Here is a 25,678-nt window from a genome sequence, read left to right as displayed (position 1 = left end):
TCGGATAGAGGGCTCCTTCATACACCGCTGTACACATCTGGTCCTGAGTGCAGATTGTTCCTCGGCTCCTGCGGTGCCCGAAGGGGCCATATTACCTCTGTGAGTCTGCATCCTTCGGACAGACACGCAGACGTATCCATCACGCTGTTAGTGCCAGCGTGGGGCGTTGTGTAGCCTAAATATGGGTTATCGTCTTTTGGGGACTATAGGACCGAGAGGTCCAATGGACTATGGATAACCAGAGCCTACTCCTGTAAAACGGGTTGCAACTGGCCGTCGCGAGCGTGCCTGAGTGTCCAGTAATCCATATGGAGTGCACTATTTTCTGCTAAGTAGACGGAATGAGCAGTATCTTTTGTAAGGCTAAATGTTTTTAAAATGCTGTTGCTCTGCCTGCACCTGCACCAGCTACTTCTATTTTAGGTACAGGTGACCTCTAAGTTACACCAACTAATCAGCAACTCCACACCGATTAACATGATTTAAAACCAAATTCTGCTAAAATAATGTAGTAATATGTTTGTTATTGCCATTGCTGGTTTTGAGCCTACAGTTTTATTACTTCTGATGTTATACTGATAGGGCTTTCTTCGTATCATATTTCGAACCTAATTTTAGATTGTCATTATGCGGTGCCTTATCTTTCTATTTTGAAAACTTGACAAGACTTATCTGAGTTGAAATAGAGTCCTATAGCCTACTACATTCGCGCCCTCACTCCGAGGACATTGTCTATGGGTGTGGGGAAGATGCCGAGAGAGGCCAAGGGAAATCATTTCATTTCACCTAGGCATGCATATGTCCATGTAAAATACACTAAAATTCCTAAACCAAGAAATCGTGTTTATTCCCTCTCTTGTCAGACATCATTTAAAAAGATATATATATTCTATATTCCCTTCTTCTCTTACTTTGATTTTCATTAATTCTTTCTTCATCGAATGCGAGAAACTTCGTGTGTTTAGATTCCTTTCGAACGATATTCTGCTCCTCGTTTTCCTGTTCTTAAATTGACTTAAGTTATCCATATTGACAAAAAATTGATATTATTGTTTCGCTGTAATGTCTGCTAGAGCTTAGGCTATTAATTTGGAACCGCAGCAAAATTTTACGCACCAATTTAAACATCACACACTTTATTCACGTTAAGTATTTATGGAATTTCAATCGAGGGGTAAATAATTGTCTAATAATACTATTGTACGGTAGCTTACTTTCTGTCATCTTAAAAAAAACGAAACAGTCATTCATTTGAAGTGCCTAATTTTTGAGAGCATCTAACAATTTTAGGAATAACGGTTGATCTGCAGGTTGACCAAGCTGTTCACACAATTAGCCTGAGCTAAGGAGGATATTCATGCAAATATAGATGGTTGATTACTAAAATTCAAAGATTTAGTAACATGCTTTAACGAAATATTCAACTAAATGTAAGGTGCTAGACAATTGTTTTTGATATTTTAGGCTAGTTGTGTTGTTTTGTAGGCCTACTGTACGTGTTTTATTCCCAACTATAAGGATAATGTTTAATGTTGAATTTCTTTCTGTACTCTGTGTCAGTGGAGAGGTTGTATATTCACTATTCAGTGCGTTTCTTGTTGTATTGTTTGCCGCAATGGCCGTTAACCTCTGAACGACCCTGTTCAGAGGCCACGCCTCAAACACCGTCGCAGGCAGTGCGAGATTGTGGCCGGAGGATGGCGCGCAAGGACAATCCAAGAGATGCAACCCGGGCCCCGCGAGCGCCCTGCCCAGGCGCACTCCCAGGCGCGCGCCCATAACATCCCACCCAGATTTCCTACTTGTGCACGAGTTTACCTCTGGAGGTCATCAAGCAGGATTTACGACTGGTCAACAAAAGCACGTGATTCTCAGCCGTAACCCATATTTGGGTGCCTACGTAAGAGAGAATCAAGTACACGTTCTACTCATTTCCCTAATTCATCATAAATTGTGCAAGGGTGCTATAGAAGAAGCAAAAGCATCAAGAGCCACAAATCAAGCACACACGTTACTATTTTCTCAAAAAATAAAAACAACAAATACCTGCGAAACAACAGTATTTGAATAGTCAATCAATGAGCTCCTATTTTGTAAACTCATTCTGCGGTCGCTATCCCAATGGCGCCGACTTCCAGTTACATAATTATGGAGACCACAGCTCAGCAAACGACCAATACAGGGACTCAACGACCATGCATTCCAGCAGGCAAGGTTATGGTTACAACGGGATGGACCTCACTGTCGGTCGCGGTAATGGGCACTTTGTGGCCAACGAGCGGGCACAGGGCTACTCCCCGAACCAGTCGGCGGCGGCAACAACGTCCTCTGTCGAGCCATCCAGGTACACCCAGCCCGCGAGCGCCACTGGGACGGCGCCCCTCTCGCCTGCACCTGACCCGCTCCGGTGCTCCTCCTCTGTCACAAGCTCGTCTCCGGTCAGCGAGTCTCAACCGCAACACCGAGCCATAAAGAACTCCATAACTACCCCTTGCGCGACCCCGAGCTCGAGTTCGAACGGAGGCACGCTGTTGAACCAGGAGTGTGTGTCGAAAGCCTCCCCCCTCCTCGAGGAAGATAAGCCCGCTGGAAGAGAGCAGACAACTTCCCAACATTTCACCGACGGTGCCCAGCCTCAGATCTACCCCTGGATGAGGAAACTGCACATAAATCATGGTAAAATAGTTTTACATGTTGATTAGGTAGACGTTTATGTTTATGTTTTGTACTTGTCGTGGACATGACGTCCTATAGCCATTTAAGCTGTGCTTGTTGCCATTTTCGATGGTAAAAAGTATTTAACCGAATCGTCCCATAAGAGAGAAATAATGTGTATTTGATAGTAGTAATGGTTAAGCGGTGTAATGGCGACATTTACGCCACCCGTTCACCTGTATATTTGTACCCAAAGCGTTGGAAAAATAATTCAACGTGGCATGAAAACAGAACATTTTCATGTTACCAAAATGCAGGAGGTGAACGTTTTGTTTAAATATAGGATTTTTTTTGCCATAATTTTGTATTATTCTAAATGTTTATGGTATTTTTATAAGACAAACTTTTGGGAATTAATTGGCACTTCCACTACATTTTATGGTGTGGGAAAGGTGAATAGTGTGTTTATGTGGACTGAGCTGCATCGAAGTGTGATCATGAATAAAGTCATTGTTTTACTATATAATAATCATTGCATAAAGCGTTAGTAAACATTGTTGATCAATAAAAAAATAAATGTCCTTGCATTGTTGCCAGGTAAACCTGCATAAATAATTAGTAAACATTGTAGGTTGCTATTTTGATTATGGGTTTATTGTTGCGTCATGTGTGTTACCACCAGACAGTCTCACTGGACCAGAGGGGAAGAGGGCGAGGACAGCATACACGCGCTACCAGACCCTGGAGCTCGAGAAAGAGTTCCATTTCAACCGGTATCTGACCCGCAGACGGAGGATCGAGATAGCGCACGCGCTCTGCCTATCAGAACGCCAGATCAAAATCTGGTTCCAGAACAGAAGGATGAAGTGGAAAAAGGACAACAAACTGAAAAGCATGAGCATGGCAGCGGCAGGGGGTGTAGGGTACCACCGTCCCTGATATTTGGTTCCCCTATGAGCTCTAATAAAATAATACAAAGCTTGGGAGAACTTCCATTCATTTTTACATTGCGAAAGACTTTCCGATGGCTGTTTTGGGACAGTGAACATGCAGTTGTCCATACTCCGGCCTTTTCAAAAATACTTTCCTCTATAGTTATATTTATTTTGACCGTGATAATGCTTGTGTGAGTAAAAAAAATAAACATTCTGTACATTGTTTGTCTTAGAGAACAAACCAATGGGAAATACATGTTTGTTAACTTATTTCTTGTTCAAAATATAATAAACTCGAAGTTACCGCAAAAAAGTCCATTAACTATCCAATAAAAGTTGTGTAGCCTATTGCACTTGTAAAACTCGAATAATTAATGAGTTGATAAAAAAAATGGTGTTGCTTTTGTGTATAGCCTTTGTTTTATATGTAAGTATGTATTTATTTGTTCAATGTATTGTACCAAACTTAGATAACTTGTTCCTTATTGTAGACAGACGTATAAGCCTTACGCGATTGTTGTGCGTTGTGAACACGTGACGGGACCGCAGTTCTGCCCCATTGCGTGTAGCTGTGCCTTTGTATCCTTCTTTTACACGAGCTACTGTAAATCTGTTCACCTGGCGCAGCTTCTTAGAATGTGTGTTTCTGTCTTGTACGTTCCCCTCTATGTTGGATGTGAAGGGTTCCATAGTGGATCCCATTGCCTACGTGTATAGCTCCATCGTGCTATACGCTTTTTGTAAATGTTTTTAAAGAATGACTGGAAATTGAAAATCATATTATAGTGATGATGCTGATTATAATAAACTTTCTACTGGAACGACAGAGACTGTAAATGATTTGTTATTTCGATTCTTTAACTTACTTCTTCATGTGCCTCACGGAAAAACGAAAGTGTGTATGTTTTTGTAAGGTTTTTGTTGTTGAATGTAAAGTTTTTAGGCCTGCAGTAACTCGTTTTTTTCTAGGTCAAGACTATAGGCCTTTCACTCCATTGATTGCAATTAAAACTTTAAAAGTTAAACTTTTCTAGCTAGTTTCAAGGTGGAGAAAATCAACAGGTAGCAAAATCTATGTCTGCACACTTTACTCACCTTTGTGCGTAGGGATAAAGCGGGTCCTTGCCAGTGACCGGCTCGAGGGGCTCTGCGTCCCATCTGCTCGAGTTTACTACTATCAGAGAATCAGTTCACTTTTCGAAACGTAAACTTTATTAGGCCGGTTCCGGCTCCCTGACATTTGGGTGCCAAATGAATGGGGGTTTTGTCTATGAATTAGATCGTAAAAATCATCCGGAGCGCGGCCAGATAGGCTCACTGGCCATAAACTGTCACGTGGTGGCCATTAAAGTAAGTTTTATGGTTTTGGGGAGTTGACAGTATATTGCACATAACATATAATCGCACTGACGCGAGGCTTCGTCTGACTCTCTCCTTGCAGGCTGTAAGTGTTCCTTGACCGTTACACCCACTCCTTGCTCACCAGAACGCCTCGCGATGGACCCTGCATGCCAGACGCACACGAGAAGACAGCTTCGGTCTCGAGGTAAGTTTCTGCCTCTATTGCCCTTGAGTAGCCTGTAGCCTTCCATTCCCTTGGCTCTGAACAGCCACCCTGTTTGAAACAAAATTATGATTGTATTCGGACGCGCTATCTGTCCATATTAGCCCATTACGCTAATTTGTCAGTGGTGCTGAGCTGAATCCTGGTTTCTCTCGGCAGATGTTGGCCAGGGTTGGTTCAGGCTCATGGATATTTAATTGCTTCCTTCCTAGTGTAACTAGTTTCCCTCCATCTGTGGTGTAACTCATAATACGTTTTTGCATGTGGGATAATTATGCTTCTGTCCATTCCCTTTCCTTTTTAATTCGTGTTTTTTCACTTCCTGTATTACACACGGGGCTTCTTTGGACTCTTCATAGCCATTAATGTGCTGGACAAGCCATAAAGCTATTTGAGATGTTTTATGGTGTTTCCAATGTCATTGCTAAACTGTAATATGTTTGTGTACGGTACTCAACTATCATACAACCACTTTTGGGGTAAATTGAGCTTTTCAATCTGTGTAATTGTCAAGTTAGGCACAGGTTCTACACTTTGTTTGAAGCTCTAGGTGTGTCTTTGGTCAGGTTTCCTCATGTGTTCCAAACTTGTTCAAATGGTTTAAGACAGCCAAACGCACTGTAGAGTAAACACAATAGAGGACAAAACACAGCAGGGCCACACTTGGAAAGGAATTCCGTTTTGCGTCAGCTATGTCATTTTGTGTTTTTGGGTTGTAAAGTTCAGTTGGAGAGTGTCACTCTTGCTTCATGGTGACCTCATGGCCCAGCTTGGGCGCGTGCGTCCGGGCCGACATGAACACTCAGATACCAATAAAGCTTTGACTTCTATGTGAAAATGTGTCACAAGTGTTGGTCTGACTTTGTTGACGCATTTGCCCAATCACAATAGTTTCCTTTAGATTGAGTATGTTTTCGTTTTCTTCGGCCTACTTGTGGCGACAGTCTTGCGATAAGGTGTGTGCTGATGAGTGACTAGTATGGGCTTGGTCTATTTGTTGTGTATAACAGTGCTTTGGTGTGTTCGAAATTCTGGATTTCTGACTCAATTTCCATTGTTGTGTGTTGCTCTTATGTATTTGCACAGATTGCAATTACGCCCAATTAGGACGAAACTGGTGCTTACAGGCACCTCATAACTTTCCCCGTCAGAGGTGTGAATTCAATTTGAATCTATTTGACATCAGAAAACGAATTGCAGTGAAAAGGGTTTATATAGAAACTAAACCCTCAAAGTATAATATGTCAGTACGTAGATGGAATTGAAACTCTGAATCATCTGATGATTTGAGGTGGGTTGATCCCCGCTCCCCCTTCCCCTAACAGTCGACATAGAAGATTCCGTCGTGTAAACAAATAGCCAATGCAATTCAATTTGACTTCATTTCCATTACAGTTGTATGGTGTAGAACATACAAGAGAAACCGTTATTCTATGCCAATATCATTGTGACGTCTGGGGCGAAAATTACACCGTTGTTACACATAAAATAATCAAAATCGGGGTCCTAGGCAGACAATGCCAGGCAGAAAAAAATGAACCATCCCCGTGCGCGGTTCACCGCGAGGTCAGCCATAGCAGCAAGATAAATCTGCATCCTCCAGCCACCAGCAGAGCTCGCTTTAGGCCAAGTTCAGTGTCACCTGCAGCCAGCTGCTGAGAGGGGGGGAAACACACACACACAGAAATACAATATTAGGATAGGACGCACACAATACTTGACCGGTTTGCTTGCCTTATTACACATTGCAATGAAGTAATATAATTTGCATATTGCATTAGTTTATTTGGAGAGCCTTTGGGGCATTTTAGCAAAAACACTAGGCCTATGTGAGGCAAGGAGAGATAAAGACTCACACAAAAGTATGAAGGACATTCATCCCTGAGCGGTTTGCTTGTATTAGTGATGTTGTACATTAGTGATGTTGTACAGGGTGCATTGTAACCAACACCCACAGTGAGACAATACAGAGATACAACTACAGTTATTATATTATAGACCTGCCTGTTATATGACTAATTATGATTGTCGTTAGAATAATTAGAGTAATGATAACAGAAATGGATATATTGCAAATCAAGTTTTCTTCCCAAGCACCTCGCCTGGGCAGCACAGCCTCGCAGGGGTGGGACTGATGATCTCGATATAGCGGGGGAAGAGGAGGAACATTTGGGGTCAAAAGTTTACCCGCTGAACAAGTCTCCCGTCATCTGTTCAGCAGGGGCCTGATGCCAGCGTTATAATAGCGATCTTGACTCTCCACACAAAAGATAGAATAGCTTTGAATTACATATGTTTGACGGTGCACTCCAGGTGAACCCTGAAAGCAGGGCGACCCCGAGTTTGGGACCGAGGGGAGTGGACCCCCGTGGACCCAAGATTGAGTGGCGGCATTTTATTAGGGCGGTTGATTGGTGAATTTCCTTTGAATAAATTGCATTGGATATGAGGGAAACATTTGCATTTTGAGGATTGATACTCTTACCCCGGTCACAGGATGATGGGTAGACTATGCCCACAGCCCCCCAAATGGATCCCCCGGACCCCTTTAAAACATGTAGTCTTTCTCTCCTTCTGCTGAGGAAAAAGTCCTGTTTTAGCCTTTACAAAAAATTATCCAGAATGGGATTTTAGTTACAAAGAAAGAATATGTTTATTTTATAATGAGAACAGTCAATTGTTATTAGTAATAACAAAATAGCATTCGTACTTAATTGGGTTTTGAAAACGCATTAGGATATAGGCTATAGCCTCTAATGGCGGATGGATCTGCATAACAGGATCAAATCGCCGTTATCCTTTCCCGTAAAGTTGTGAAAATGTGAGATCAAGCCTTATCTTATTCTACATTAAAGTGTGTAACCCAACGTGTTTCATGGAGATCATTTAAAAAATATATGCACCTCTATTGTAATATATACAATTTGGTTTAAACACACTGCTAAATGTAACAGAGGCCTGTTCTCTTAAAGCTCACATAAAAACGGTGCACTCGAAATTGTGAGATCCACCGTAGCCGTGTTAGCAACAATTTATTCTCGAACTTGCCATTCATATTTCGTTTAGGCCACAAACAAGTGGCCTATTATGCAATAGCCTAACTATTGGTAATTCAGTGTCTTCGTTTATTGCAAAAGAGTCAAGAGCCAAAGGACTAATATGATAATTGGAGGTGTCTTTATCATAAAGAAATAAAGAAATAGCCATTAGCCACTCAATGTTTGTGGCTCCCACAAGTGATCTTTATGTTATAGGAGATAACGCATTGGGCTATGGCACCGTTCTAACAACTGTCTATGGAAGAAGATATAGTATATGTTTTATCCTATAAGCTTAGAAGAAACGGGTTGGGCAAAATAGTACGCTATGATAACACAGACCTACTAAGGCCATGTTGTTCAACACTTGTGTGTATCTACAATCTACATAAAACACTCACTTGATGCAGTTACATTTGCTTTGATTTATGTCCCATTTTTTAAGAAGACAACTTCAACAAAATGTTGAATGCAATCATACTATTTCACCCACCCATCTTCCTCTGAACGTGTGTTAAATGTACGATGAGCTCTGTGGGTGGCATTCATGTTTAGGCCAAAATATACATCTATAGCTTCCTTCTTACACACCACTCCCAATATATTCTTTATTTCAATATGCTGCATTATCAAAATCCTTACCCTTACCTTAACCGCCTCGTGAATACTGGGGAAACATTGTCCTCTGCAGCCTGGTCCTCCTAACAGACAAGGAATCCAGCAACCATATGTGATCAGTCACTATCGTCAGAGCACTTTCTTATTATCTGAATTTACAGTACAGTGTCAGTATTATATATGTTCGTTATATATGGGAAGGACCGAAAGAGTGGCAATCTACTTATTTCACTCACAGTACCTTTCTAAGTCAATAAATAAGAGGCCTAATTATTTCTTATTCACAACTAGACTTTTTTTTTTTTTGCTCTTTTGCTAATTAACATGGATGTCTTTGAAGATTTTGATTTGGAATAATTGTTACAGAAACATTTCAATAGCCAAAATCACGTTGTAACCTAAGATTGATACCATGCAGGCCCACATTTCTTATTCGCTTCTAATTTTAAAAAATCGTAAACATCCATTCGTGAACGTCAGTATTTCCACCCTAAAAGGTAAAACACTTAATGTGGTTGTTTGAATAGCATATTTCAGTCGTTTCAATTGTTTATCAGATCATAACGTTTGCCACTCACACACAGTTGTGTTTATATTTCGCCTGTTTCAAAACTCCAAAAATAAAACAGCATCTCGAAAGAACTAGTTTCTCAACTGAAGGGAATGAAGGGAATTGAAGGGAATTGAACATCATAAATCAGGATTTCATGAGTTTTTATCATGCAAAAAGACTTGTTTATAACGCATTCCAAATTGAACGTTTCCAAACCTGTGTATAACACACTCACACTATAGTATAGCAACAAGTAAATTGTAACATTTTGTAAAGCATTACGGACCCTTTAAACTGTCGCTCATTCAAGGGTACTACGGCTAGCGAGTGGATAATAGCCAATCCTGCCCATATTTATATAACACTTATATAACACACTAGAGCGGACATTTAGATATCAAGTCAAGTATTCTTACCGTGGACATTATGCTGATAGATAGACCCTCAGGTGGTCTTGGTTACATGCGTTCTGGAGGCCAGATCCTCAACAACAAAAAAAGATTCCCCTTGTCATTCACGATGAGTTACAGGTGTAAAATACACTCAATTGTAATATAACACCGAACAACTTTGGCTATTTAGATGCTTAAAAGGCCATATAGGCCTATATCTGACTAAAATGAAAATCTCATAGCGATGGCTTATACATACACAGCTCCGAGGAGGACCTTGTTTGAACAGGAAAAACATGAGCCTAGGTGAGAAACATTAACAGAAAACTAACCGTGTGAAACAAATTCAACACATACATATTTATACTATTCTAAAGAAAACCTTGACCAGGAGACACCGAAACTTTAGTTTAGTTGGCTAACATTACCTACAGGAGTGGCACAGTCGACGCAAGGCTTTTTCAGTTGGACCTACGCTTTATGGTGGGTTTTGTACTGGTTTTAAAAAATATATTTTTGGGGCGCTGTTAGGTGCTGACCGGTGCTAAGTGCTCCGTAATCTACCCAGAGTCGAGTAGACCCTGGAAAACCGAAGTCCAAGTCCGGGGTGAGCTTCAGGTCACTGCGTCTAACAAATATGAAAATGTCGCCTCGTTGGGGAAGGGTACGCCTTGTTGTTTAACAAAGACTGTCAATGGGCAAGATTAATCAGAAACAACATAGAAACGGTGTCACTTTGGGGTCAGAGAGAAGTTATCGCTGTTTAGGGGGCGAACAGAAAGGGGGAGAGAAAAAAAATATATAATAAAGCCTTCAATATTTCCGAAGTTTTGTATCCCCTTGCCACCGCACACCGGGCCTTCTTCACGTAGACGGTCGCAGACACCTTCCGTAGTGTTGCTCGTGCGGTTGAGCTGGCTTCCTCAAGATTTTCACCTCTGATTTGTAATAGTGAGCTGGAGGGCGAACAGGTCTTGGAGATGACAATTGACGAGATACTGATGGCACAGAAGAGATACGGTCAGGGATGCTTCTATTATAAACTGTATATAATTGCACGTTTGTCATAGTGACATTTTGTCATAGTGAAATGAATCGAGAAGTGTGTTTGGTTAATTTTAGCCTACATGGTCATGATATTTTCAGGTCTTAAATATAGTTATTTTAGTTGTAGTTGTTTTTTTCAGTTGTTGTAGTGTTTTAACGTATTAATAGTAGGCATACACTAAATGTATTATTATTATTGTTATTATTATTATTATGCCCTTAGTTTTGTTGCTGTTGTAATCATTATCTGGTGTCCAGCTCAATAGTTTAAAACGCTGCACAAATGATGGGTGTTTTATGTTGAATCTTGGAGGAGTGAGTGAACAGCGTAATGTATGTATAGTAAAGATACTATGTCATACCACAGGTTAGTTACAGTCAATCACAGTCATTTGCTTCACAAAATGACTCGTATTAGACCTATCTTCGTGGTTACTAAAATGTGCTTTAGTAGTAGAATATGAGTCTGTGGATGTGCATGTTGAACCCTCACCTTTGTTTTGGGTTGCTACAAATTTCAACACGAATGTTAATTTCTCATCAACTAACACTAATCATGTATAGATTAAGTTACTCTAGATAAGAGCATCTTCTAAATTACTCAAATGAAATTAAATGAAAATGAGAACCTTTGGCCATGTCAAAATCACTGTTATTCAGTTGCCATCTTGTGTCATCATATGAGAAGCCAAATGTAAACTATTTGATGTTATCCTTCACAAACATTTCTTAAATGAAAATGCTGAGTTTTCCTTAGTTTTAATGACTGAATATGATCATGAGAGGTGCGTAACGGCGCACATGCAATGTTTTCAACCTTGCTTTGTTTTACTGTCGTTCAAATCAAGTGAGATACAGATTTACATTTTATTTACGGAATTACCAACTCAGAATTGACTAGAAAGGAAAGCATTTTGGACAGCAATGGACTGGAAATGAGCTCCAATGTCATCTTTGACAGAAAAGAGAGCAGTTACAGTTTGCTTATTTCCAAAGAGCCCATCCTTTTCCTGTGCAACAGTAAGATATACCCAACATCATCACCATCATCATCATCTCCTCAAGGCCGTGGTTTAATGTGGTTTACTGCTAAATAAAGGGTTTATTTATTCTAGTTTAGTTTAGGCTATGTGATAAACAAGTGAGTTGATACTTTTTTCCTTGATATATTTTTGATTTAATAAGGAAAACACAACGTAGGCTAGTCGGAGCAATTTTCGTTGTGCCAATGCCAGGCTTTCCATTGGTTCCTGTTTACATGATGCCCACAGGAGACGTGGTGATTGGTGGCGGTTTACACGTGACCAGACAACTTTGTACATTTGACAGAGAGTAGGAGGGTTTGGTGGAGATCAGAAAAACGACAGCACGATAAAAATTAGTATTGTTGCACTTCACAAATTAATTATCATGAGTTCGTATTTGATAAACTCGAACTATATCGAACCTTCCTTTCCTCCATGCGACGAATATCAACAGAACGGATACATCCCCGCCCCTACTGAGTACTACGAACGGCCAAAAGATTCGGGCTTTCCCCATCATGACGAGGCGTCGTATCCGAGGTCAAACTACACAGAACCGAGCTACGACTACGGTAATGTCCCCAGTAATGGACTCGACGATTTTACCGACAGGCATCAGGCACAACCTCAGCCCATTGCCCAGAACCATGGCCCTCGCCTCAACCCAGTCCCAGACAGCGGTGTGGTGGAGGACGTCAGCAAAGACTGCAGCCTCGCTACTGAGTGTTATCCCGGTGCACAGAAGGGCAAGGAACCGCCGGTGGTCTACCCCTGGATGAAGAAGGTCCATGTTGGTGAGTTATCGCCACGTTTAAATACCGGAACCACTGAGCAAGCCACCACTGGAACGTATGCACGCCCATTGAGGCAGCACTAGTAGCACCCCTTACAATGGCAATTTACGACCATCGAGCAGCGGGGTCGGTAATTAAGAACCCCTCGTAAATTTTATTGCCTGCCGGGGCCATGAGGTCTTTGTTGCTTTTTAAACCAAACTACCTCCATGGCTGGACCCCAGCCAAAATGTAATATCCAGCCCCGCTGATTTTGTTAATCATTTTCCAAGGCTTGATTTGTCCCTGGATGCGAGCGCTTGTACACATGGCGTCTCCAAATGAAGGTACTTCTACGCAACAGAAATCAAGGGGAAACCCCCACAAAACATCGTAGGCTTTATTCCCCCATTAGACTACCAACAGACCTTTATGGAGAATAACATTTGTAATGTGCCTAGTGGAGATAACACCTGCTTGATTGTATGTGTGTGTGCTTGCTTTCTCCAGTCAATGCTAGTTACAGTGGAGGAGTGCCCAAGAGGTCCCGCACTGCCTATACCCGCCAGCAGGCTCTCGAGCTGGAGAAAGAATTCCACTTCAACCGCTACCTGACCCGACGCAGGCGCGTGGAGATCGCGCACACGATGTGCCTTTCCGAACGTCAGGTGAAGATATGGTTCCAGAACAGAAGGATGAAGTGGAAGAAAGATCATAAGCTTCCGAACACCAAGATCCGCTCTGCGAGCTCATCCTCGGGAGCCCAGCAGCAAATCAAAACTGGCACGCACCAGCAGCTCGTTCCCACGCCTTGCGCCGCGACCCTATAGTGATGGAACCCTCGCGCCAAACCAACAGACTGAGAATGGCAAACAGAACACAGAAACGGAATTTTGTGGACCGATTCTCGAGTATGTCCCCTATGGTATTACCCCCTTCTTGGCTTTTGGGCCTGTCACCTCCTTTCAATACCCTTTCCCCTCTCAACCTCAACCTCCTCTCTCTGTTTTTTTTGCTCTCTCCTAATTTTTTAGCTCGAAATCCGCCACTTGCTGCCCATGATGGCAACTGAAATGTATTTGTTTATTAAGACAGAAGGATAACTCACACTCGAATGTATCACAGGACTTTGGATTATATGTATCATTGCATAGAATGAAAATAAAAGAGAATGAGACGCGAGTTAAGTGAGGCCTCATTTTTATTTTTGTTCTATGCAATCATTTTGTTTATTCTCATGGAAATATATACTTGAAAGGAAAACGATGTTTTAGGAAAGCTCGGGGTGCCCGTCTGAGACCTCTCAGCAGGTTTAGAATGAGACAATGTCAGAGTTAGGGTTTAGCTCGTGATGTGTGAGTGAGTTGGTTTACTGTTGAATGTATTATTAAGTCGTGTAATGTCCAGGTGACTTTCACCCCTAATGAGTATAGACAAATCATAGCAAAGGCACAATACAGAATCCATTTTGTAGGCTAAAAAAAGGCAACCTCGTTTGTTTGTTTGTTTGTTCGTGTAGCCGTGTAGACTAGTTTGTCCATATTTTGTGGTGTGCTCTAAACTGTGAATATTTGTATATGTTGTCTGATTAATGGACGTTGTAATAATGTATTGTAATTTAGGCCCATGCAAGAAACTGTTCCCGTGAAATAAATATGTACTTCAATTATATGGCTGGTTTGGATATGATATTGTAGGATATTTCTGAGTAATATGCATTGAAATAGATTAAATGAATGAATGCTATGGTAACAATACCATAGCCTATATGTCAAAGGCGGCACAAAGGGCGTGGATATATCATTTAACAAGGCTTTCAAACCCAATGCGCATCATGCTTATTTTTCTAAAATGTATGACATAACAATACTTTCCATTATGTCTTTAATGACACAACACTATTCCCAAACAGCGAGTAAACCTTTGAATTAGCTATCCAGTCCTTCGACTGAAGAAATTCACTTAATTATGGATATCTATGCACGAAGAAAAATGATCTTTATACATTCAAAAATATTATCTTAGAAAGTTTGTTTCTTACCTTATTTTGACAGAATAACTTTCAACTCGTTCGGTATGTTGTTATCAGGCTTGGTCCAAAAAAGCAACTGGACAGAGAGCTGGGCCTTGAATGTTGCTTTGTTTGTCCACTTTCTATTTTTTTCTGGACCAAACAACTCAAACAAGTGATATTCTTATAGGCAACTCCCAAAACGTCTGTAAATACAGACAAAAGGCCACTAGGTGCATTCATACAGACCCAAGGTAGTCAGTAAATATAGGTTCGCAGCCGAAGATGCAACATCATCCAGAAACATCCTTGTGGGTAAAGTGGGCACCCAGATACATCTTTCTCGGTGGACTTTCCAGGGTGCAAAATATATGCTATTAAAACTAAGCAGTTTAATTTACGAGCCATGTATATCTGCTACATACACAGTTTTAAAGCATTGTATTTAATTAGACATGCCATGAACAAATTCATATGTATAATGACCGCCTACCGGGGAACAGTGGGTTAACTCCCTTGTTCAGGGGTAGAACGACAGATTTTTACCATGACAGCGCGGGTATTCGATCCAGCAACCTTTTGGGTATTGGTCTAACGCTCTAACCACTAGGCTACCTGCCTCCCCCAGTTAACACTTAATAAACGGAAGACTGTGTGCATATTTGTTGATCATCTGTAAATTAGCTGTACATGACAGCCTTACAACAGTATGAGAGTGTTGCGAATAGGATACTACCATAGTAATACATTGTCCCCCAATGTATTATGTAGCTCCATAGAGGCCTGTTCTATCAAAGTATTTGTCCACCCACGTATCTGGCTGCTACTGTTTTCATTTGTAATTATAAGGATGAAGTGCATCTACCCCTCAAACCTTAGTGTACCAGCGTGTGAGTGTTGGTCACTACCTGATACAGTCAAACAATCGGAGGGTTTAACTAGAGGACACGGCCGTCTCTGGCCAATCATCGACTCGGAGCACTCCGCGTGACCCCTGACCTTACGACACACACAATGTCCAGACCTCCGTGGCTTTTTCTTTTCTTTTGCGGAAACAAAATGACGTGTAGGTGTGCAACCGTGCTGCTAATTTACTCAAAATAGTCTAAGCTGCTATTCGTCACACAAACACGTCTGTCAGATCATGTGTGCGAAAGGAAGGATTGAGATAGACCACGCTTAGACCTATTAGAGAAAACAACATATTCAATTTACTGTAGCCATAATATCAAGGACCTAGTTGACCCTTCCAAATGATCTACATTATTCTAGTAAATTACAGGTAGTCTGTTATAATTTTGGAACCTCTAACAGTGATTTGCGAGTGGGATATGTGAACGAAATGAATAACCAGTTATTCAAGGCCATAATATTGTTTTCCATCAGAAGTACGTTTAATCTAGGGATTCGACTTTACAAGCATCCATGGTCCATCCTTGATACACAGAAGCCATGACTATGTGGCATTATATAATGTAGGCTTGAGTGGAATGTTATAGCATGTACAATGAGTGTTTTCTTATCAAGTGGCTTTGGGCAAAGCCGGAATGGAATGCATGATAGGGCTACATCTTCAGACATCTACATCTCCATCTGAGCTTTAAGTGGATACAAGTGCAATTAAATGTAATGTATTAAGGAAACAAATTAAATTGCAAAAAAGTATCTTGCCAACTTAGTCTAGGCCTTTTCTGTGCCAGCACATGGCGCAGAGGTGGAGTTGAGAAATTGCCATTTTGGATGATTGGCACATGTTTTACAGTCTCTCACGATTTCGAGATGGTTAAATTAGACATTTGAGCTCATTTAAAACCCGAATAGAGGTCACTCCCAATGTACTAAAATGTTAATATGCTTGCTCACGTGACTTATTCAATAATGAATGCCCTCGGGTCAGAAATAGATATGAAAATCGGCAGTATTCTCATTTGAAGTGATCCACCGCGAAGCACGAATCAAATATGTCCTTCGGCTAAATTCTCGCTCCTTACCATCTTTTCCCTGCTGGATAGAGGCCGTCATGTCTGATTGTGAGTAGACTTTGACATTTTCTTTCCTGAATCATTTGTGCTTTCCATTGCTGTTTCCAAGTTTGAGAGCAATGTAATTGTCCAGGTCATTGATATTTGGTTGGGATTGATTTATAATTGTGTATATTCAGCTGTTCTTTTGTTATAAGGCTTTCTTGCTCATCAATACCAACACCAACCTCATGTTAACGCGCAGCTCTGTGGGTTAGACTCCTCTGCTAGGCGACTGGTTCCTTGTGGCCAAAATGCATAACCGTAACCGCCATGTAGTCATTGGCTAACTTTAAAACTATACATTTCTTAATGGTTACCTGGGATCTGAATATGAAGATGTAGGTGTTCAATGAAAGTAGACTAGAGGTAGTTGTTATGGTCGAATAATGCATTCAGCTCGTGTTTAAGGCGCACACCTAGACGGTAGAGTTGGACTAGAGGTTATGCACTAGGCGCTTCAGCATGTGGAAAAGTACAAACTTCTGTATAGCATCTGTGCTTTTCCATAACATCGTATTTATGCGCAGATGTACCCTAAAAATACTCAAAAAACACAGAGGAGGCGGATATGGAATTGCAACGTGGCATAGACGTTGAGAGAACTCATATAATATTGTAAAATAAACGGATAAAAGACGTTGTTATAATGCTGCTGAGACTGACAAAGAGATGCAGTGTGACTACTTACTTGTGCGCTCATGACCTGTGGCTTACCTTCAAGGCTGTAAAGCACAGAAATGCCGCTTCGCTAATTGAGCATACATAAGGTAATTGTAAAGAAACAATGCAATTAACTCGACCCAAGTGTATATTGGCAGTGATACGTGATCACAATATACCTTACCTTACAGCGACCCAATGACCCTGCGCGAGGAAGAGTTACCATGTTTATTCACACACAGCATGCTCTGTCACTTATAATTGTATTTTCTTGGTACAAAAACGCATTTGTTCGTAAAACTGCGTTTTATTGAATTGTAAGGATTGTTAGATTTTGGTAAAAACAGTTGTATTCAGTCTTCATTGGGTAAAGATGACTGTTTTCTAAATATTTTGTAAAAAAATATACTTTTAAAATTAATAATTTATGTGCATTTTAACGTATGTTTCGTCGTGTAGCTAAGCCACATGCACAATTTTAGAAGGCAAATATCAGTAGGCTATTGGGCATGAATGTGTTGTCCACATTGCTGAAAGGGCGCCTTAAACAGAGAAGACACAAAGAACAGTCAAGAACTCAGTTAAACATTAACAGATCTTCATCCTCTCCACGAAAGACTGACTAGGCTATAGGCTGTTATGGAAGATTCATGTAGCATGCAATATACGTTTTAAGAATGATAGGCATATAAATAAATAAAAAATGGCTTTGAGCGTTATGTATTAGTTTGAGTTAAAGCTTCCCAGAACTAATTAAATGAAATGTGCCATTCACAATGTGTATTATTATTATGATTATTTTCCAGTATTATTATTGCTCTGAGGTCAAATTAAGACGTTTTGTATTTTGTTCTAAGCTTTTTTGAATTAGCTCTTCACTACACTAAATATATATAACGATAAACTATCAAGCGTTACAATGGAAATGCATGAAAAAATATGAGAACCAAAATTCAACATTATTACCACTACAATTTTATTTCTACAGCACATACAGAAACAAACCAACACCACAACATAAGTCCGTCCGTTATGGAGAGTATAGCGAGATCCACCGAGGGTTCTCTGTTTTAGCATGCACGCCAAACCAGTTTAGGGCGTTGAATTTCGCATTAGCCTTGATGTTGGCCGATGTAAACCCCTGAGAAAGAGTTATCTTCTGCTGAGTGTATCGGTAACCCAAGGCTCGCTGTTAAGAGCTTTAAATGTCAACATTGTGGAGATGCACCGCAGTCTGGCGAACATCCAATGACGGAGCGGTGTGGAGAGGACTGTCTACGGCTCAAGTCTACAGCTCAAGGCCGGTAAATGTTGGAAGTTGGATTTAGGTTACCAGCTTTATGTTACTAACTTGAATATATGTATACATACAAACCAAGAAATAGGTTAATCAACTGCTGAAACCAACAATAGCCCGTTAAAAACAAGGATCCAAAACGTTCCCAGCTAAAAAGTAAGGTATAGCTCTTATTGGTTATATAGTCTCCATCCTCTCCTTGTTTTTGAACCAAAATAACTTCACACTCGACTCTCCGCGCCTCGGTTTGGGTCAGGGAAAAGTTCAGGTGCGGTGGCGAAAGGTGGCGTGGGAGAAAGGGTCTGTTTTCCGTCCACAGTCAGCTCAGCCCCAGACGCTCTCTGGTGTTGCAATGCACGTGCTCTCCGCGCTGGTGGAGTGGTATGCAAATCTGGCCGAACTAGAAGAACAGAGAAAGATATTAATCACATTTCTGTATCACTAAAATGTATCCCAAAGTACAGGCCAAACTCTAAAAAGGAGTTTAAATGACTTCACCTCTTCACAAAAACTAGAACATGAATTAATGCGAATCTAATCTGATTCCCCCTTAATTGTAATCCAACATAAATAATAAATGCATAGCCTCCTCACTCCCAATCATCCATAAAGTGGTCTGAAATGTAAACTGATAAGAGATTGTTCCCTCCTGTTCAGGTTTTAAAAGTTTAAACGGCTCAAGTTGTAGTTTGAGAAGACAAAGGGTGCTGTGATGTGGGAGGGGGATGCGCTCCATGTCCGCTTGGCGTGATTAATAGTTATGGTGGAGGAACATTTCCACGCCCGCTGCTCAGTGTTGACGGAAATCAAGCGCCAAGCGGTGCGGAGAGAAGGGCTGCTCTTCCGGTCAAGGTTTAGGCAATGCCCGGGAAGGCTAAACGATATCATGTAGTGCGCCACAATACGTTCATAATTTAAGTTGTGGACCTATTATGGATTGCAAGAGAATATGCATTTATTTCAAAGATTACTATTGTCGTTGGCCCTCATCTCATAAGAGTAGGCTCGTTGCCATATTACCACCTGATCCTTCCCCCCCATACTGGGAATTGAGTATGACCTCTGTGCGAACCTATAATTTCCAGCATTACTCAACTGGCCGTAGGGAATGCATAAGAGCTGCAGGATGAATGGAGGGTCCCTGCACTGACCAGGGGGGTAAATATTCAGTTCAATGAGCTCCCGCATGCACTATGCCCTCTCAGCTCAGCACTGACTGACTGACTGACACACACACCTCCCGGCTACCGGGGCGCACACCTTTAACTCAGCATTCGGACAGGTAACTAACTATAACACATTTGATTTCCATTGGTCCGCCAGCATGTAGGCTATTGTCTGAATGTGTGAGTGAGTGGTTGTAGACTATAGCTCGGGATGTGGGGTGATGATGGGGGCCTCTGCACACAATAGCCCCAGCCTTATCTCTCAATAAAATAGTAAGGGGTGACTCAGGTGTTGAGTGATCCATCCGCCACCCGTAAAGACCTCTCTGTATCTCACAGTCACACCGCAGCGGCAAACGCTTCTCTTGCTCTGCCAGTGGCTCAAGGCTAGCTGGCCAATGATCACAGTATATTGCATCGGGATTAGCACTCTCTGTTTACTTAAATGGGCACTAAATATATTTAACCTTTATTTACCTATGCAAGTCAGTTAAGAACAAATTATTATTTTACAATGATGGCCTATTCCGGCCAAACCCTCCCTTAACCCGGACGACGCTGAGACAATTGTGCGCCGCCCCTTGGGACTCCCGATCACGGCCTTTTGTGAGACAACCCGGGATCGAACCAAAGTCTGTAGTGAAACTTCTAGCATTGAGTTGCAGTGCCTTAGACCGCTGCGCCACTCGAAAGCCTCCAAAACCGACCGAACACACACGCTTTGGAATCGGGTGACGTGTGAATGTAAAGTGGCATTGCGAGAGATATGTCCCTTTGCCAGATACATTGCAGTGTCATCCACCCTCTTTATCCTCCCTCCAAAGTGATCCGTTTCTCCTCAGGGGCAATGACTGCCTCCATTAATGATTCACAGGCTCAAATAAAAGGGATTTAAGTTGACGTTGTGTCACGTGAGCAGGGCGCATAATACAGTGTTATGGCACGAAGAAAAAAACGGAGCCCCGGTCTGGCCATACAACGATTGCGCGCGTCACCCCACTTTCCGTGAGTGGAGTCCGGGCTTTCTAGACATTTGCCAACGAGAGGAAGCAAGAGGGAGAGAGGAGAGAAATATGTTCTTGGTTTTTGTGGACGGTATTATAGTGCTGTCACGGACGGATATGTTTTTCCTCGCGGACAGAGTCAGAGCTCGTGCTTCGGGGGGATGGATTTTATTTTGAGGTATTTCCGCCGATTGTTCGTTACTGTCGTGAGTTATTGCCGCGAGAAGCAGAGGTCAGTAAGAAAAAAGACTCCATGGTTTTGCCTGGCTGGAAAACTAAGACTGGAACATCTTTAGAGAGTATCGATATTCACGTTTTTGGCTACTAAAATGAATTACATTAAACATAACTTCACTGATATTTCCTTCACTATACCGTGGGAACATTTGAGCTTAGTTTCCAAGCCTATATAACAATTTCCCATCCCATGGTGTAGCCTAACTACACTGGTGTTTTAAATATCCCCCCTCCCCCCAAAAAAATAAATATATATAATTACAATTTTCCCCAGTTTCATTTTCATCAGAATCCTCAGATTCCTCTGCTATGCTACAGAGACTCGCTATTTGTTCAGCTAGAGAACCGTATGCAGGTTAGGCAGCCATAGCCAGATACATCAGATTTGCAGTTGGCCTACATATCCGTTTGCAAATAAACCCAGCCATTTGAACGTCTGTTGGCGAGAAGAAGAAAAAAACAGAGGTGAAAGCAGTCATGACGTCCTGCTCGGAGTTGTAATTCCTTTCCCTATAAAATATATTAATTTGTGGTGTTATACATGGGTTTTCTCGGGAAAGGATAAATCTAATTGAGGTCCATAAAAAGTTAAGAAAAGCTGTAGGGTTGTGCCGCTCCGCCAGGGAAACGAGGATATAATGGAAGACGGAGTGCCATCCAGGACCGCGCGGCCGCACTGAGGTCATGGCGCTCGAGTGTGATTTATGGGCGCGGGGACATGGGGCAGCCGTTGCGCGAGAGCTAATGACTATTCGATCCAATTCCAATGGTGGAGAAAAATACACCCAAAAATAGAGGATCTGTACAAAAGTACAAGCTACTTTATTGTTTTCAGGATAGTTTTGTAAAACACAATTTGAAAATTGAACGATACATCTAATTGTTGGTTTTAAGGTGTGTTCTTTTTATTACTAGCCAAACATTTGGTTATTTCTGATAATGTGGATGATATATCTTATTTAAAGAACATTAACTAACTTTGTTGCAAACGAATAAATATGACTACAATATGACACAATATTTCGGCTTTTTGAATAGCGGCTACATTTGCAGGACATATCACAATTCAACTACATTTGATACATTTGCGTGACTTATTTTGTCGGTTAATGTTGTAGGAATTTATTGTTCAAAATGAAATTGTTGGATTGTTACTTAATTTAATTATTTACTATCTTGTCAAATATGGTAGGAAGCTACTATAGCATACATATTGTTCTTATCGATAATGATACGCATTTAAATGTTAGGTGTAATCCTGGACCTATAGGTTTATTAGGGAAAAAAACAGTATGGCTCTAGTAACGTTCATTTACATTTTTCTTTCAGAATTTTGCCAAAATAAATTCCATCCATCCTACAGTCTTCACGTGATCCTGCCCTGCCATCGGTAAGTCCATATTATGTCCTTATCGATTTATGTTACAAATGCTTGATGGTCATATCCTTATTCAATTCTAATAAGTAGCACATAGACGCCTATTCCATTGCCCTCACACACATGCGTGTAGCATACACACACATCCATAGCCTGTAGCTTACATTTCCTACAGCTTGTTGTGGTGATATGAAACGCCTGAGAGCAATAATTCGTTCTCTTCCACATGTCTTTTGTAGTCTAATTTGTCACTATAAAACGATGGGGGGAATCGCACCTCTTGGAGCGGTGCCTTCCTCCTTTAAAATTAAATCCTATCTCTGAAAACCATCAGCCTAGGCGTAGACTATAGACAACGCTTAACTTGCTGTAAACTTAGCTTACCAAAAAGCCAAAAAGCCCAACAATGTTTGATGGGTTGTATTCGTCCTTTTTGTATTAATATCAATCTGCCTTCTGTTCCCACAATCTCCAGGACATCTCAGCTCGTAGTTAGGGCCCACATTAATGGAAATCACGACTCGGCATTTCGGCAAAACACAAAGGAGAAAATAATTATACCAAGTCATTATTCTGCCTTGAAAAAAAAAGGCAATGTTTGCTAAAAAATATCCTCACACGTGAATATTTGTCCCACTCACCCTCCCACGCCGTCCGAATGTTTTAGTCTATATATTTTACTGTGTGGCTGGCTGACTCTGTCCTTCCTTCCATCCATCCATCCTGCGGCCTCAGAAGACAAGAGAAGCAGTGCTCAAGACGTGTTTACTGCCTAGAGATACAAGAGGACATAAATATTTTTGCCTTGGCCGCAAACGTCAGCATGCAGAGGGATTCCCCAAACTCTCTCGGTTTCTTTCTCCCCCTGTTTCTCTAGTCTCCCTCCTCTGTTTTCCCTCCTTTCCATTTTTCTCACCAAGAGCCTGATGGGGGGTCTTTCCCTTGGTTCATCCCAACCAAGGCTTTGATCTGCGGCGTCCCCTGTTCATTAACGCATCGTTTATTTATTTTTATACCATTCAGGAAACATACTTATTCCATCCTAGGAACTTTGAAATTGGTGAAATATTGCAACGAAAATAACCAAAACTCCCAGCACCATTCGTAAACAAAAGGCTTGATAGGCTACATAAAATGCAAAAATGTTGGTAATGGTAATGTGCTGTTTGTCATCTGCTGTGCTGCGTAAATCTGTGTACTTATGTTATTCGATTCTGTGTGGAATAAATAACAACAAATGCCATAAAACACTTAGGGGATGGGTGTTCGTGGTTTTTGTAATGCTCTATTTTCCCCATACTACTTCATCACGTGGGGGAGGAGAGCCACACGATTTGAAGTGGCTTTCTGTGTTCAAGGCGCTAGTTCATTTGCATAATTGTTCTTGTCTATGGTGACGCTATGTTTCGGGGGAGTTCACTGGTCTGGTGATGTCTGCATGGTACTTGTGCACGTACTTGTACACATAGTCCAGCATAGCCTAGGTTTAATATTGGTATGAGGCATGGGCACTGCTCTAGCATGTGATAAGTTCAACCGTGTGGGCAGATAGCGCTTATCTGAGCGACCCAAGTGCTCGCGCCTGCTTTCGTAATCTCGGTTTACCCATCGACGTCGAATAGAAAAAAAGGGAATTCGTTTCTTCTACACACAGAGCCGATGAGTCCTGTATGAGCTAGGTATGAGCTGCTGATTCTACCCCAGCTAAACTTTCTGTCTGGACTACTGTTCTGATCCATTTAGTCGTTGAATGAGAAATATTGCGTTGTGCTCTGCATTCGTCGTCAGAGGAAAAGGTAAGCAGGCCAGAAATCTCTCTCGGTTGTAAATGGCAGAGTTTGTGTCCGCGGTGATTTATCACTGTATGACTTACATCTCGGTTCAGGAAGAGTTCACACACAACACAGGCAGACAGATTTCTCTCTCGCGCGGAGCGGGGGGTTGAGCATTAGAAGGCTCGAGTCTGTCTTCTCTCGGTCTTCTCTTTTCTGCCCTGTCTTTCTTGTTTGTACCGGACTATTTCTTTTGGAAATGCATCAAAAAGCGTTCTGATAGGTTTTCCAGATCATGGCGTTAAGAGCAGATGTTGTGATGGGATCTATAATTCATTTTCGTTCTACGGTGTGTTGAGGGCAAGAGGGTCTGGTTTTCAGACAGTTTTTTTTTGTCGTGGTGCATTGTCTGTAACGAGCGGTAGTTAACTAATTATCTACCCATTTTCTACGATTTTAAAATATCTTATAGGTCATAGTATATTAAGATAATGGTAATGTTTATGATTGATACGATTGATTTATTAATATCACTATTATTACAATTGCCCACAGTTAGTACTACATTCTAACAGCCTAATAGAGTAGTAATATATTTATTTTGAATAGAAATATAATTAATATCATACATCACAAACCTTCTCCACTTTCACCGTTTTATCATGAATAAATGCAGTAATTTGTTTGAATTAACTGTCTTTGGACTGCGATAACTATGCTATACAATGTGTTCCTATTTTCATTTAAGTTTCCACAATAGCCTACATTAATCTGCCTATGAACCTATCCCAGTCGCCAGTAGCTATGAAATTAGCTTCAGACTTGAAATAGTTTGTTACTTGATACTGCTGCATCAAATGACTCGTTTATGTTTAATCTGTTCTTTGTTTGTTTGTTTATAAACATAATGTCCATTGGGGTACCTTTAGAGTGGCTGTGGCAAAAGCGTTTGCCTATTGTTGCTTTATTAAGACTACAAGGCTTCACAAATTAAGCCTGAAATCACTCTAACGAAAACCCAACTGTTTTATTTTACAAACTTGTGTATTGTACCCATTTGCCCACATCGAATAACTAAAATAAATACCTATCAATTCAATTGGATAGTATTTCAATAACTTCTCGTTGGATATGACCCTAGTTTGCCAACCTCAGCCAGACTGCTAGCAGTGACTGGGCAGTCCTACTCATTGTAGCCACAATAGCTAGGCTTCTTCCTTGAGTAGCCATGTAGAAGGCTAGTAAACCCTATAGTTCTAGGCTACATCCCGGATCTCTGTGTGCCTGATCGAGCCATAGCCTAGCTGTTCATCGGCCCGCTTTCTGCATCCCGCCAGCTACTGACCCCCATACATCACCGGGACGGGCGCCCGCGTCGACAGCAGCGACAGGAGCCATTATTATAGGCCTGCGAGGTAAAGTTCACGTCGTGGTCATGGAGATGCGCGGATGCCCGCCCGGTTTTTCAGGTTTCCTCCTGGCCCTGTCATCAATCTTGGTTCTACAAAAATATGCAGCAAAAACTGGGG

The 25,678-nt window shown here is 41.4% G+C and overlaps 2 protein-coding genes and 1 pseudogene across 4 annotated transcripts in view; all 3 read left to right on the top strand.

The window, feature by feature from the left end:
- LOC139391656 (homeobox protein Hox-A3a-like) overlaps positions 1 to 25,678 on the top strand; it is a 35,419-nt gene that overhangs the window by 3,079 nt on the left and 6,662 nt on the right. The window contains exons 2-3 of one of the 3 annotated variants that reach the window (XM_071139069.1): positions 5,032 to 5,136; positions 22,329 to 22,389. The gene's annotated coding sequence lies outside the window, so the exon portion shown is untranslated. Of the gene's footprint in view, positions 1 to 5,031; positions 5,137 to 20,720; positions 20,941 to 22,328; positions 22,390 to 23,788; positions 24,174 to 25,678 lie in introns of those variants that run through there. The other 2 variants (XM_071139070.1, XM_071139071.1) reach the window with 2 other exon arrangements.
- On the top strand, positions 1,977 to 4,409 carry LOC139391659 (homeobox protein Hox-A5-like; annotated as a pseudogene).
- On the top strand, positions 12,145 to 14,269 carry LOC139391660 (homeobox A4a). Its single transcript, XM_071139073.1, has 2 exons — positions 12,145 to 12,621; positions 13,111 to 14,269. Exons 1-2 carry the CDS (start codon positions 12,213 to 12,215, stop codon positions 13,428 to 13,430), a joined length of 729 nt encoding a protein of 242 aa, XP_070995174.1. The 5' UTR covers positions 12,145 to 12,212; the 3' UTR covers positions 13,431 to 14,269.

Source organism: Oncorhynchus clarkii, chromosome 32 (genome assembly GCF_045791955.1).
Source record: "Oncorhynchus clarkii lewisi isolate Uvic-CL-2024 chromosome 32, UVic_Ocla_1.0, whole genome shotgun sequence".
Taxonomy (NCBI): domain Eukaryota; kingdom Metazoa; phylum Chordata; class Actinopteri; order Salmoniformes; family Salmonidae; genus Oncorhynchus; species Oncorhynchus clarkii.
Note: the sequence above shows the minus strand (reverse complement) of the source record. Positions and strands in the feature narration are given on the sequence as shown.